This window comes from Eptesicus fuscus, chromosome 15 (assembly GCF_027574615.1).
Source record: "Eptesicus fuscus isolate TK198812 chromosome 15, DD_ASM_mEF_20220401, whole genome shotgun sequence".
Classification (NCBI taxonomy): domain Eukaryota; kingdom Metazoa; phylum Chordata; class Mammalia; order Chiroptera; family Vespertilionidae; genus Eptesicus; species Eptesicus fuscus.
The window spans coordinates 3,230,570-3,242,756 of NC_072487.1; the positions used below are offsets into that span (position 1 = coordinate 3,230,570).

At 49.0% G+C, this 12,187-nt stretch overlaps 1 protein-coding gene across 9 annotated transcripts in view; it reads right to left on the reverse strand.

Moving 5' to 3' along the window:
* Nucleotides 1–233: 233 nt before the first annotated feature.
* SECISBP2 (SECIS binding protein 2) overlaps nt 234–12,187 on the reverse strand; it is a 42,745-nt gene continuing 30,791 nt past the window's right edge. For 8 of the 9 annotated variants that reach the window (XM_054727079.1, XM_054727078.1, XM_054727076.1 and 5 more), the window contains 3 exons: nt 8,696–8,850; nt 8,280–8,433; nt 7,018–7,857 (listed from right to left, as the gene is read on the reverse strand). In XM_054727079.1, the coding sequence (XP_054583054.1) occupies nt 7,754–7,857; nt 8,280–8,433; nt 8,696–8,850 (413 nt within the window). In that variant the 3' untranslated portion in view covers nt 7,018–7,753. Of the gene's footprint in view, nt 637–7,017; nt 7,858–8,279; nt 8,434–8,695; nt 8,851–12,187 lie in introns of those variants that run through there. The other variant, XM_054727073.1, reaches the window with a different exon arrangement.

Below are 12,187 nucleotides of genomic sequence, written 5' to 3' on the forward strand. Positions count from 1 at the left end.
CCCAGGCCAGCCAAGGTGGGTGCTAGCGGAGGCCCCCTAGTCATCCCGCCGGTCGCCCCACAGATCGGTCCTGATTGCTGGCCAGGCCTAGGAACCCTACCTGTGCACAAATTTCATGCACCAGGCCTCTAGTTGTAAATAATGCTGAAATGAACTAGGTGTGCATATATCTTTTCCAATTATTGTTTTTTCTTTGAATAACCAGAAGTAGAATTGCTGGGTCATAGGATAGTTCTCTTTTTAATTCTTGGAGGACACTCCATAGTGGCTGCACTGCAACCAAAGGACCCAGGTTCGGTTGCCTGCCACAAAGAAAGCCAGCACATCCCACGGCAGATGACGATGGAGAGGAAAGGGGTTTATTTGAGTGCCCACATCTCAAGAAGATGGGAGACTTTTCCCCATCCTCAAAAATCCATCTTAAGATCTCAGTGCAGGCAGGGGTGTTTATAAGGAGGGAGAGGGAAAGCAGGGGGAGGGGCTGTGGACATGAAGGCAGAGTCCTGGCTGTCCCCAATATGGATTCTCATGGTCAGCATCCTTGAGTTGGCCATCTGTGTCTGGGCAGTCAGCAATAGCAACGGCCTTGAAGGTCAGGCTGCTCCTTAGGTTCACACAGAAACCGAAACTCCTGAACTGTAAAACACAAAATTTTTAACATGCAAGCTCTAGTTCTGAGAGAAAAATCAGATTAGAGTAACAAGCTGGGTTTAACATCTACTGTGATCAATATGGGTAGCTTTATATAGGTAGAGTGTATTCATTCCATTTCTGCACCAATTTACAATCCCCCAAATCCCAAGGGGCTCCTTTTCTTAACCTCCTCAACAATACTTGCTGTTTGTTGGTTTATTGATAACTAGAGGCCCGATGCACGATCGGCCCAGGCTGGAGCCGCCTTCTGCCTCTCGCCTTGTTGCGTCAATTTGCATATTCCCTCCTTATTGGCTTTGGGCGCCTCCATCTTTGTCAGTTACTGCCAATTTGCATATTCCATCTTTATTAGTTGGGATTTCCATCCTGACAGGTGTGAGGTGATATCTCATTAGGTTTTGATTTGCATTTCCCTGATGATTAGTGATGTTGAGCATCATTTCATGTGTCTATTGGCCATCTGTATGTTTTCTTTGGAGAAATGTCTATTCAGGTCCTCTGCGCATTTTTATTTTTGGCTTTTAATATACATTTTATTTTTATTGTTGCGGGTACTGCAAATATCCCCCACCCTCGCTCCCTTAACTTCCTGTTGCCCATTTTTAAATCAGATTATTTTTATAATGTTGAGCTGTAGGAGTTCTTCATATATTTTAGATATAAATCTTTTATCAAATAACATTTGTAAATATCTTCTCCCATTCAGTAGGTTGCCTTTTAGCTTTGTTGATGGTTTCCTTTGCTGTGCAAAGCTTTTTAGTTTGATGTAGTCCCATTTGTTTGTTTGCTCTTGTTATCTTTGCCCTAGGAGAAATATCAAAAGAAAAGTATTGCTAAGGCAAATGTCAGAGTTTATTGTCTATGTTTTCTTCTAGGAGTTTTGTGGTTTCAGTCCTTATATTTAAGTCTCTAATCTATTGAGTTTATTTTTGTATATAATGTAAGAAAGGGTGTAATTTCATTTTTTGCATTTATCTGTCCAGTTTACCCAGCACAATTTTTGAAGACTGTATTTATCCCATTTTATATTCTTGCCTTCTTTTTCATAGATTAATTGACCATATACGCTGAGTGACCAGATTATTATGACCACCTGACATTTGTAGGCAAATTAGCCGTACACTGCATCGTATGGGATATGGAAACCGAAGGCCTGTTTGAACACCTTTGCTGTCTGCAGTTACCAAGATAAAACGTCTCCAATTCGCACAGGAACACAAGGATTGGACAGTCGAGCATTGGGAAAAAGTCATGTGGTCCGATGAATCATGCTTCCAGTTGCATCATGCAGATGGCAGAGTGAGAATTTTGCGGAAACAGCATGAAAGCATGCACCCCACATGCATGAGTACAACCCTTCAAGCTGGTGGGGCAGTGTTATGGTTTGGGGCATGTTTTCCTGGCATGATTTGGGCCCTTTAATTCGTGTGGAACAACATCTGAATAGCACAACATACCTAAGTATCGTTGCTGATCAAGTTCATCCTATCATGTTGATGGCGTATCCCAATGGAGATGGCTTCTTCCAACAAGACAATGCACCATTTCAAGAACATGAGGGAGACTTTACCTTGCTTAGGTGGCCCCCACAATCACCAGATCTCAATCCAATTGAGCATTTGTGGGACGAAGTTAAAAGAGCCATCAGGCAGCTGGTTCCACAACCATCACATCTCATAAATAGTGATATTCATCAGGCATGGTGTCAGATTCCTCGCATCACCTTGCAACATCTCATGGAATCAATGCCAAGAAGAATCGCCACAGTACTGAAGGCAAAAGGTGGCCCAACGAAGTACTGATGGGGTGGTCATACTAATCTGGCCACTCAGTGTAGGTATGGGTTTATTTTTGGGATCCTTATTCTAGTCTAATCTATATGTCTTTTTTTTTGCCAGTACCATGCTATTTTGATTACTACAGCCTCTGTTTTAAAGCCTATTTTGTCTGATATAAGTATTGGTACTCCAGCTTTTGTTTCCATTTGCATGAAATATATTTTTTCATCCCTTATTTTCAGTTTGTTTATCTATCTGGAGTAGGTTTCTTCTAGGCAGCATATGTTCAAGTCTTGGTTTTTGTTATGTGTTTGATTGAGTCAGCCACCCTATGTCTTTTGATTGGGGCACTTAATCCATTTACATTTAAAGTAATTATTGATAGGTATGCAGTTATTGCCATTTCATACTTGTTTTCTAATTGTTTTTGTATTTCTTCTATTCCTTTTATATTCTCTTGCTCTTTTCTCTTGTATCTTGATGACTTACTATAATGTTATGTTTAGATTCCTTTTTTTATTTCTTTTGTCTCTTAGAGATTTCTGGTTAGCATGTACTGTATATATGCCAAGCTATATTTATGGCAGTCTATTTAGGTTGATTTTCTCTTAAGATTGAACACATTCTAAAATCACTAATTTTTACTCATCAACACACATTCATGTTTTTGTCACTTTCTTTTATCTCTTTTGTGTGTATCCCTTAATCTATTGTTGTAAGTACACATGATCTTCCTACTTTTGTCTTCAACCTTTCTACCACTGCTTTTATTGTTTGCCTTTGTTGAAAAATTTTTAATATTTTTATTCATATTTTTAATCTTTACTTTTCTACTTAAAGTCCCTTTAACATTCTTGTAGTATTGATTTAGTGGTGATAAACTCATTTTGTTTCTTTCTCTCCTGGGAAACTCTTGATCTCTCCTTTGATTCTAAATGATAGCCTTACTGGGTAAAGCAATGTTGGTTGTTTTACCTTTCATCACTTTGAATATTTCATGCCATTCCCTCTGGCCTTCAATTTCTATGTTGGAAAATCAGCTGATTGTCTTATGGGAGCTCCCTTGTCAGTAACTAGTTGCTTTTCTCTTGCTGCTTTTAAGATTCTCTGTCTTTAACTTTTGGCATTTTAATCATGTGTCTTAGTGTGGGCCTCTTTGAGTTCATCTTGCTTGGGACTCTGTACTTCCTGCACTTGTATGTTTTCTTTGTCAAGTGAGATAAGTTTTCAGTCATTATCTCTTCAAATAGGATTTCAATCCTTTTCCCTCTTCTCCTTCTGGGACCCCTATTATGTGAATGTTGTTACACCTGATGTTGTCCCAAAGTTCCCTTAAACTATCCTCATTTTAAAAATTGTTTTTTTCTTTTTGCTGTCCAATTGAATGTGTTCTGCTACCTTATTTTCCTCTGCTTCATCTAGTGCAGTGGTTGGCAAACTGGCTCGCAAGCCATATGCGGCTCTTTGGCCCCTTGAGTGTGGCTCTTCCACAAAATACCATGTGCGGGCGTGCACGTACAGTGCAATTGAAACTTCGTGGCCCATGCGCAGAAGTTGGTTTTCGGCTCTCAAAAGAAATTTTAATCGTTGTACTGTTGATATTTGGCTCTGTTGACTGAGTTTGCCGACCACTGATCTAGTGTATTCTTCATTTCAGTAATTATATTCTTCTGTTCTTTTTTATGTTTTCTATCTCAATTTGTTTTCTATCTCTTTGTTGAGGTTCTCAGAATTCATCTATTCTCCCAAAGGTCAAGGGGCATTCTTTTAACCAGTGTTTTGAACTCTTTATCTTACCTCCATTTTATTTATTTTTTTGTGTGTGTGTGTGGTGGGGGGGGGGGGGTGTTCCTATAGTTTTTTCCTGTTTTTTTTTTTTTTTCATTTGGGACATGTTTTTTTTCCTCATTTTGGCTGACTTCCTGTGTTTGTTTATTTATATTAGGTAGATCTTCTACATCTCCCAGTCTTGACAGAGTAACCTTATGGATGTGCTCTGTAGGGCTCAGTGGCAGTCTTCCTGGTCACCTGAGCTGGATGCTCCAGGGGTGTCTCGTGTAGGTTGTGTTGGGCCTCCTGTTGTGGCTGGGCCTTGACTGCTGCTGCTTGCTCATCAGTGGGTAGGGTTGACCCTCAAGCAGACTGGCTGTGAAAGCTGGCTATGACTATAGTGGGCCAGCTGTTGTGCAGGGGCTGTCCCCATGGAGGAGGATTCATTTTATTGGAGCTTCTGATGCCAGCCAAAGCTGCCTTTCAGCGTGTGTTGTGGAACTGGTTGGATGGGGCTCTGGTACAGTCTGGATCTTGGGAGGGCAAAGTCAGCTACCACTTATGCCAGACTTGGGGGTTGCTTGGTATAAGCAACACAGTGATCTGTATCGATTTCCACTTATTTTAGGCTTGGAGATGCTTGAGAGAGGCAATGCCAGTGATGGCGAACCTATGACATGCATGTCAGCACTGACACGCGTAGCCATTTCTGATGACACGCGGCCGCATGCCGACAAAACATTTGCTGCTCCTGAGGATGAAACATTTGCAAAATAATGTTTTTTCCTCAAAGTGACACACTACCCGAGGTATGCTCAGTTTTTTGGTGAAGTCTGACACACCAAGCTCAAAAGGTTGCCCATCACTGGCTATGCTAAGAACCAAGGCCAGGTGCCATTTGTGCCAGGCTTCGGATTCTTTGGTGGGCATTGTGATGTGAGATGAGGCCAGCTGCCACTTGGCTTTTGGCTGCTTAGTTGGAGATATGTTACAGGCAAAGACTGGCTACCACTTAGGCCAGGTTTCAGGTCAATTGTTGGGAGTTACTGTGCAAGTTGAGACTGGTCACCACTTGTGCTGGGCTTGGGGCCCCTTGCCCAGAGCCACAGTGCACGCTGAGGTTGGCCGCTGCTTGTACAGGGTTTGTGGACCTTGGGGAAAGTCTCCCTCAAGTCTCAGTAGGGCATCTGCCACGTGTGTGGGGCTTGTAGACATTTGAGAAAATCTACAGCACAAGACCAGAGCACTCTGTGTGGTTTGCGGATTTGGGGGAAAGTCCACAGCAGAGCTGGGGTGAGCTGCTTTTGTGGAGTAGCCACTGGAAAAGGCTTGGGCCAGGCAAGCAGGTTGGGGAGAACAAGGTCTCAGGGAATCACCGGTGAAGGATGAACAGTATGATCCAGGTTAGTGGAGAGCTCAGATTTGGTGCCCACCTGTACCTGGCCAGCTGGGTGGGAAGAGCTCAACAAAGGAATAGCACCTGCCAGTACTTCTAACCTCGGAGGTTCCCACCCCCACCCTCCCAGCCACTGTCCTGGAGTATGTCAATTTAGTTTCTCCCCATCCGTCCCTGGCACTTTTCCAGCTGCTGCCCCTGCACTGGTGCTTAGGGGAAGTGTTTGTGAGCAAGTGAGTCTACGCGTGTGCACTTCAAGAGCAGCACCTCATTCTCTAGCAGCTCTTTTTCTTGGACAGAATCCCTGCTGGTTTTCACAGCCGGAAATTATGTGGGCTTCTCTTTCTGGCTGTGGTGCTCTGTGCGGGGGTAACTGGTACAGGAGTGGGCCCCGGCTTCTCAGAGGGAACCTCTGCAGTAGAGGCACCCCTGCTGTTTCTTAATCAGCGCAATGTGTATGGGAACTCCCCGGTCCACATCGCCATGCCCACTACCAGTCTCAATGTGGTTCTTTATAGCCTTAATTACAGGACTTCTGTTCAGCTAGTCTTCAAGTGGTTGTTAGTAATGACAGTTCTATAATTAATTGTAATTTTGATCATAGGAGGAGGCAATCTCAGAGTTCACCTACTCTGCCATCTTGACCAGAAGTCTACTTCTTATTTTTTAATTTATCAGCAGGTTCACAATTCTAGGCTGCTTAGTGCAGCTGAAAGGCTATTTCATTTTCTCCCAAAATAATTTTTGAACCTTTATTCTCAAATAATCTCCTGTTTTCAAACCTAGTCCAGTTGACTTGCTACCTGTCGACATGTGGAGAGCAGAAAAGGCCTTCCGATGCTGCTGCTTGTGGCAGCCCAGAGAGAGACCCGTGAAAAAGGGCTTGGAGTTAGGAGCTGGTCAACCAGAACCTACATCCCCATTTAAACAGCTCAGGATGTGTTTGGAGAGGTAGGGCACACAGTGGGAATAACGTGTTACAGAGGACGAGAGAGGCAGGGCTCTGCCAGCCCTGGCCACATGGTGTGCCATTTCTGACTCATTACTCCACTTCTGTTTGCTCATCAAAGGCCACTTACCTCTCCGAGATACAGTACCTAGCATGACTGAATTCAACTAACAGCATTTTCAAAGCCAACACCACACACTGTCTGCCTGACAAGCACAAACCAGTGAAACTGCAATCCTGCCATTTCCTCTGTGACAAGCAGGCAAGCAGAGACAGGGTAGGGTCTGGAGATACCGGTCTCTGAGGGTCTGAGACCTCAGCAGCTGCTACTCCCAGCCCCAGGAGGTCTGGGCATAACAAGCCTCTCCCTGCTCAGCCCCCACCTTCCATTCCAAGGCTGAAAGGCACAGGTCAAGACAAAGGAAGACCTAATAAGAAAGAGACCAAGGATAAACCAAATGACCCAAGTCTCCAGGGAAATTAAATAATCACTCTTTATTGAAAATAAATAAGCCCTCTTACTTACAGGAAAATAGGAAAGTCAACTTTTTGCCTCCTGGCCTCTGAGACAGAAACCACATTCAGAGCATGTTCATTTACAAAAGAAAGATTTGTAGATTATCAACACTGAAATTTAGGAATTTCAATATACATTGTTTCTCTGAAAAATTACAACTAAAAGAAATAATTCATGTCAAAGGTCACAGGTTAGAAAACCGATTTTTCTTGAGGCTCATTTTAGCAAACCCTCCAGGTCTCCCCAAATCTTCCCGCTGAAAGGCCACGTCCCGAGAAGGGCCCTCCCTGCCCTCCTGCTGTGACGCCGCTCCCCGCCGGGCCGGGCCCCTGCCGGGGCTGAGGACAGCAGCCACACTGCTCCCGTTTCCACAGACGAACTACCTGGCTCAGCGGTCGCTCTGGAGCAGCAGGGGGCTCAGTACCTTCTCCAGCGTCTTCTGGATTCAGTGTGCTCAGAGGGCTTCCAGAAAGGTTCCCGTCAGCAAGCCCCAATGCCCGCCACGGGACTTGCAGCCATGAATACCACAAAGGCTGCTTCCCATGCCCTCTACGCTGCCGATGTCCCCATTCAACAGCGTTACAAATACTGTGAAAAGTATTAGGCCAGTGAAAAGCTAAGAAAAGGGCCACAAAGTTGTTCAAACCTCCCCTCCATACCCCAAATACAAACACACAAAAGAACCCTTCTTATAAATTCAAGTTCATCATCTGAGAGGTTGAAGCCTCTAGCGATTCTTCCAGCTGCTGGGCACACTGACTGTACGCTTCCAGGTGTTTTCTCCAGATTTCAACTGGAAGGAGAGAGTGGCACAGCTGAAGCACAGCAGGGACAGTCGGGCAAGTCTCTACTAGAAGCATGCTGCTCAGCGGCTCAGTCCCCTGCACGGGCCAGCATGGGCTCAACCCCATCTCCAACGCCCCCCGCCCCTGAGGGAGCAGCATCCATCAGCCTGGGTGCTGGCTGGCCTTGACAACCGCCTGCCAAGGGTCCAGCTATCCTTGCAGCCACCCTTGTCCAGGGCTGTCTGACCAGAGGTCTGTTTGAGACACTCCCTGACAAGTCCTTGCAAATCCCGGGTCTGAGAACACCGCTCAGACAATGGCCAGACTCAACCGGGCCTTCCTCAGCCAGTGCCCAGCACCGGGACTTTTTAATCCAAGTCCAGGAAGACTCGGGCACTTGGCCCAGGCTCGGACCCTCCCCAGCACTCACTGTAGTGTGGCTCTTCTGTCGTGGGAGAAGCTGGGGGGCCGCCTTCTGTGGCGCCGCTGGGGCTCTGCGCAGGCTCCTGACGTGTGGTCTCGAGCATCGTCTTGTACGCCTCCCGTGCCGCCATTGTCAGCTCAACCATCTTGTGGAACTGGTCCTTGGACAGAAGTGAGGGCACAGATGATGCCCCTGACCACAGCAGAGATGGGTCTCCTGCAAACCTTCCACAGAGAGGGCGCCACCCTCCGAGGGTGCCACCCCGAGGGCAGGGCGCCTGAGGCACCTGCGTGGCAGCAGTGCGCCCGGAGCTGAACGTGGAGTCACACTTCCGTCCGTGCTCTTAGGGAAACCAAGGCCACTGAGCTGTCCGGGAGCACGCCGTGTCCGCCTCCCCCCGGGAGCAGCCCGCTCCCGCTCACCTGGGCCCCGTCGTAGCTGAAGATGCCCACCACGCTGACAGGAACAGCTTTGTTCAAACTGCGCCCCAGAGCCTTGCGGTTGAGAGCGAACACAAAGGGGATGTTCTGTTCACAGGCGTAACCGATGATGGTGTGCAGGGTGTCGTCCAATCCACCTGTCCGAGGGCGGGCACGGGAACGACAGGAGGCGTCACCGGGCCTGGTGGGGCACTGGACGCAAGGGCTTTTGCTACACAGCAACACCGCCAGCTCCCTCGCACTCGTCACTCTCCCAAGACCACTCCTCCGAGGAATGGATGTGTCTATGCTGAGTCAACAGCTGCATTCCACCTAATGGTCTTAGCAACCATCACTGACCCCTCACCAGGGCTGGGCCACTGCTCTGCCTGCCCCCCCTGGGGGAGCTCCTGTCTCCTCACAAAAACACAAAGGGGAGGCTCCGCCCCGCTCACAGATGGGAGTCAGGAGCAGAGAGGTCCCTGGGCACCTATCCCAACCACCTCCCCTCCGCCCGGGCACACACGGGCCTGCTCCCAGCGAGGCGCCGCCAGGGCCGGAGCACAGGCAGAGCGGGGAGCAGCAGCCGAGCCTCCGAGGAAGGTGAGGAGCTCCGCAGCGTGTGCTGCCAAGCCGGAAACCCGCAGCAGCGCGACCACCCCCCAGAGCTTACACAGGGGCGTGCAGGCTGCACCCGCAGCCAGCCGGACTCTTCAGACAGCAGCCAAAGGTGAGCACAGGCAGGAACCGATGCCTCGGGGAACGGCAGACCCACAGAGCAACCTCCACAGGCTATTGACACCCAGAGAACTCTAAGCGAGACATCTCTGCTGCTGGGCAGGATGATCCCAAAGTCTCCATGCCACTCCACATTAGCCTAAAGCTCTGAAACACCATCGCCTACTACAAATAGGATTTTTTAAAATGAAAACTATGGAAAAAAATATACCAGTAAAAAAAGCATTTTGGAAAAGGAAAATACGTTGTGAAAAAGCATCGCCAGGCGCTGAGAGCACGCTCTGAGGCTACAGGAACGGCCCACGGGTGCAGAGGCAGAAGGGGGCCAGGAATGGCCGGAGACGCGGGATCGAGCCGTGCAGAAGGGACCTGGTCAGCCTCCGGAAAGAGCCACCCGAGACTGACATATGTGCTGCACAGACCAAATGCAACGTGGAGAACAGGAGAAACAGAGTAAAAACTGTCCATTACCTTGGAGGCGAAGGCCGAGGACTGACATAAAATCTCGATGTGATAAAAACATAGGAACAAAAACTACTGATACACAAACCTACTGCCGGCCTGGTCAGAACAAGGTGGGGAGAAAACAGGCTACTGACAAACCAGAAAAACATATACCACTTTCAGCCAACTTTCCTGTTACACAAAAAGGTAGTATCTATACAAAACAGATCAATATCCCAAAAGAATATGAACAGCCGTTCACAGAAAGTGCCCAGCTCTTAAGCAAGTGAGGATGCGCGACCTCCCCCCAGGTTGGGGGGCCAGGAGGGGCAGGCCCAGCCGGTGGGGCCACTGTTACACATGCCCACGCCCTTCCATTCTCCAGCTGGAACCTGCGGAGATGGGCACACAGCAAAGCACACCAGTGTGCCCTCTGCAGGAGGCCACCTCTCTCTCTCTCTCTCTCTCTCTCTCTCTCTCTCACACACACACACACACACACACACACGCAGCGCTCACACACACAGTGCTCATACACACGTGTGGACTATTGACGATACATACAAATCTGGCAGTGACTGAGGAGCTGGAGGGATTTGGGGGGTTTGCTCCTCAAAAGAAAGTAATGAAATGACGAGCCCCACCCCCACCCCCACCAGTGAGCCGTTCTAACCCAGCACCTGGAAGGGTCACACTGCTCTTTGCTCTGCACAGACCCACTCCCGGACAGGGCAAAGGTTCCCGGCACCTCGTACCCCGGGAACTAAGTACATGATTTCTGAATTTCCTTTCGAGAGAGGAACTTCCCTAGTGCACACCCCCACTCGGTGGGGATCGGAAACTCATTCTGCCTGGTGTGCCGGGGCAGGAACTTACAGCCCCACACCCTTTATTCGCCCGCCTCTCCTCCAGATCTACCAGAGGAGCATGAGAGGTGATGAGGAATCAGCCTCTGAGGACATAAACTTCCAAGAAACACCAGTGCCGGGCAGGCTTGGAAGAGGGGAGGGGGCAGCGGTGGGGTGATGGGTATGTTCCTGAGATATAATTACACCTCATCGCCTGAAACTGACGCCTAAATATCGCCGAGTCGCCTCTCCCTCTAGGGGTCTCTGCCTCCCGTGCACCCCAGCCCTGGGGTTGACAGAAATGCAGTGTGCTACCCAGCGGCCCATGCTGCTGTCCTCAGGAAGACCGGCTTGTGCGGCTGGACCTTGGCTGCCAACAGAGCTGGGTTTAGAGGGCCCCGAGCTGACCAGTGCCTGCTGGGCCTCTGCTGCTTGAGGAACTGAGCTTTATGCTGAGACCGACTTCCTCCTGAGATTTCGCGAGCTGGTACGTGCTGGGCAGAGGGTGCCCAGACCCCAGTAAATACCCAGGGCGCTGAGTTTCACCCAGACTCCCTGGAGACAACACTTCCGCGTGCTGTAGTGGGCGCCCTGTGTGCCCACCCGGAGGAGGCCTGAGGTGTGTGCCTGGTTCCCTGGCTTCACCCCATACCCTCCCTTGTCTGACCACCTGCCTCCTTCCACTGCAACCAACTGCAGCCATGAGGACAGTCCACGCCCTCACGTCCTGGAGTCCGCCGGCACATTACGGAGCCAAGGTGGGCTCGGGGACCTGACACAGCAGCCGAGGGACAGCTTTACTCCACTGACCTAACCAGCTGTGAGCGAGAGCCGAAAGCACCTCCACGTGCCCCTCTCCAGGTCCACACGGGACAGCCTCAAGCTGGCACAACGCTCAACCCTCTGAACCATTCCCGCCGCAGTTTAAGTGCAGAACTATTGGGTTAAAGGCCACCCGGAGCGAGTGCAGGACTTACACCCTCCACAGCTGCAATACTCAACTGTGCCTTTAAAATGGCTGCAAGCCACCAGTATCTTTCCCAAGAAGAAACATTTATAGGAGGTAAAGTCAAATTCCTTAGGCCTCCACGCAAAACATAGAGGAACTACTAATGTGTCAGTTCAAGCTGAGCTTGGTCCTCTGGGCTACATACATGCCCATTTTGTTTTGTTTAGTTTTTTAAAGATGTAAATCCACAGAAGAATGCGAGACCAGAGCAAAAAAATATTTGGAAGCTGAATCACAAACGCACAACTGACCTTGCTTACCTAACCCAACAGCGGGCGGGGGAAGCCTTGGCTACAACCAGCTGGGCAACTGTCCACCGCGTGGGCACCTTCCAAAACACAATGCTGAGATGAGGAGGACCGAGTCAGCCAGTCAGTGTCCAGACCCACCTGGCCCTCCAGCACGGCAGGGGGCAGGCCTGCAGGACATCAGGCGCCACACCTGTGCCGAGGGGTG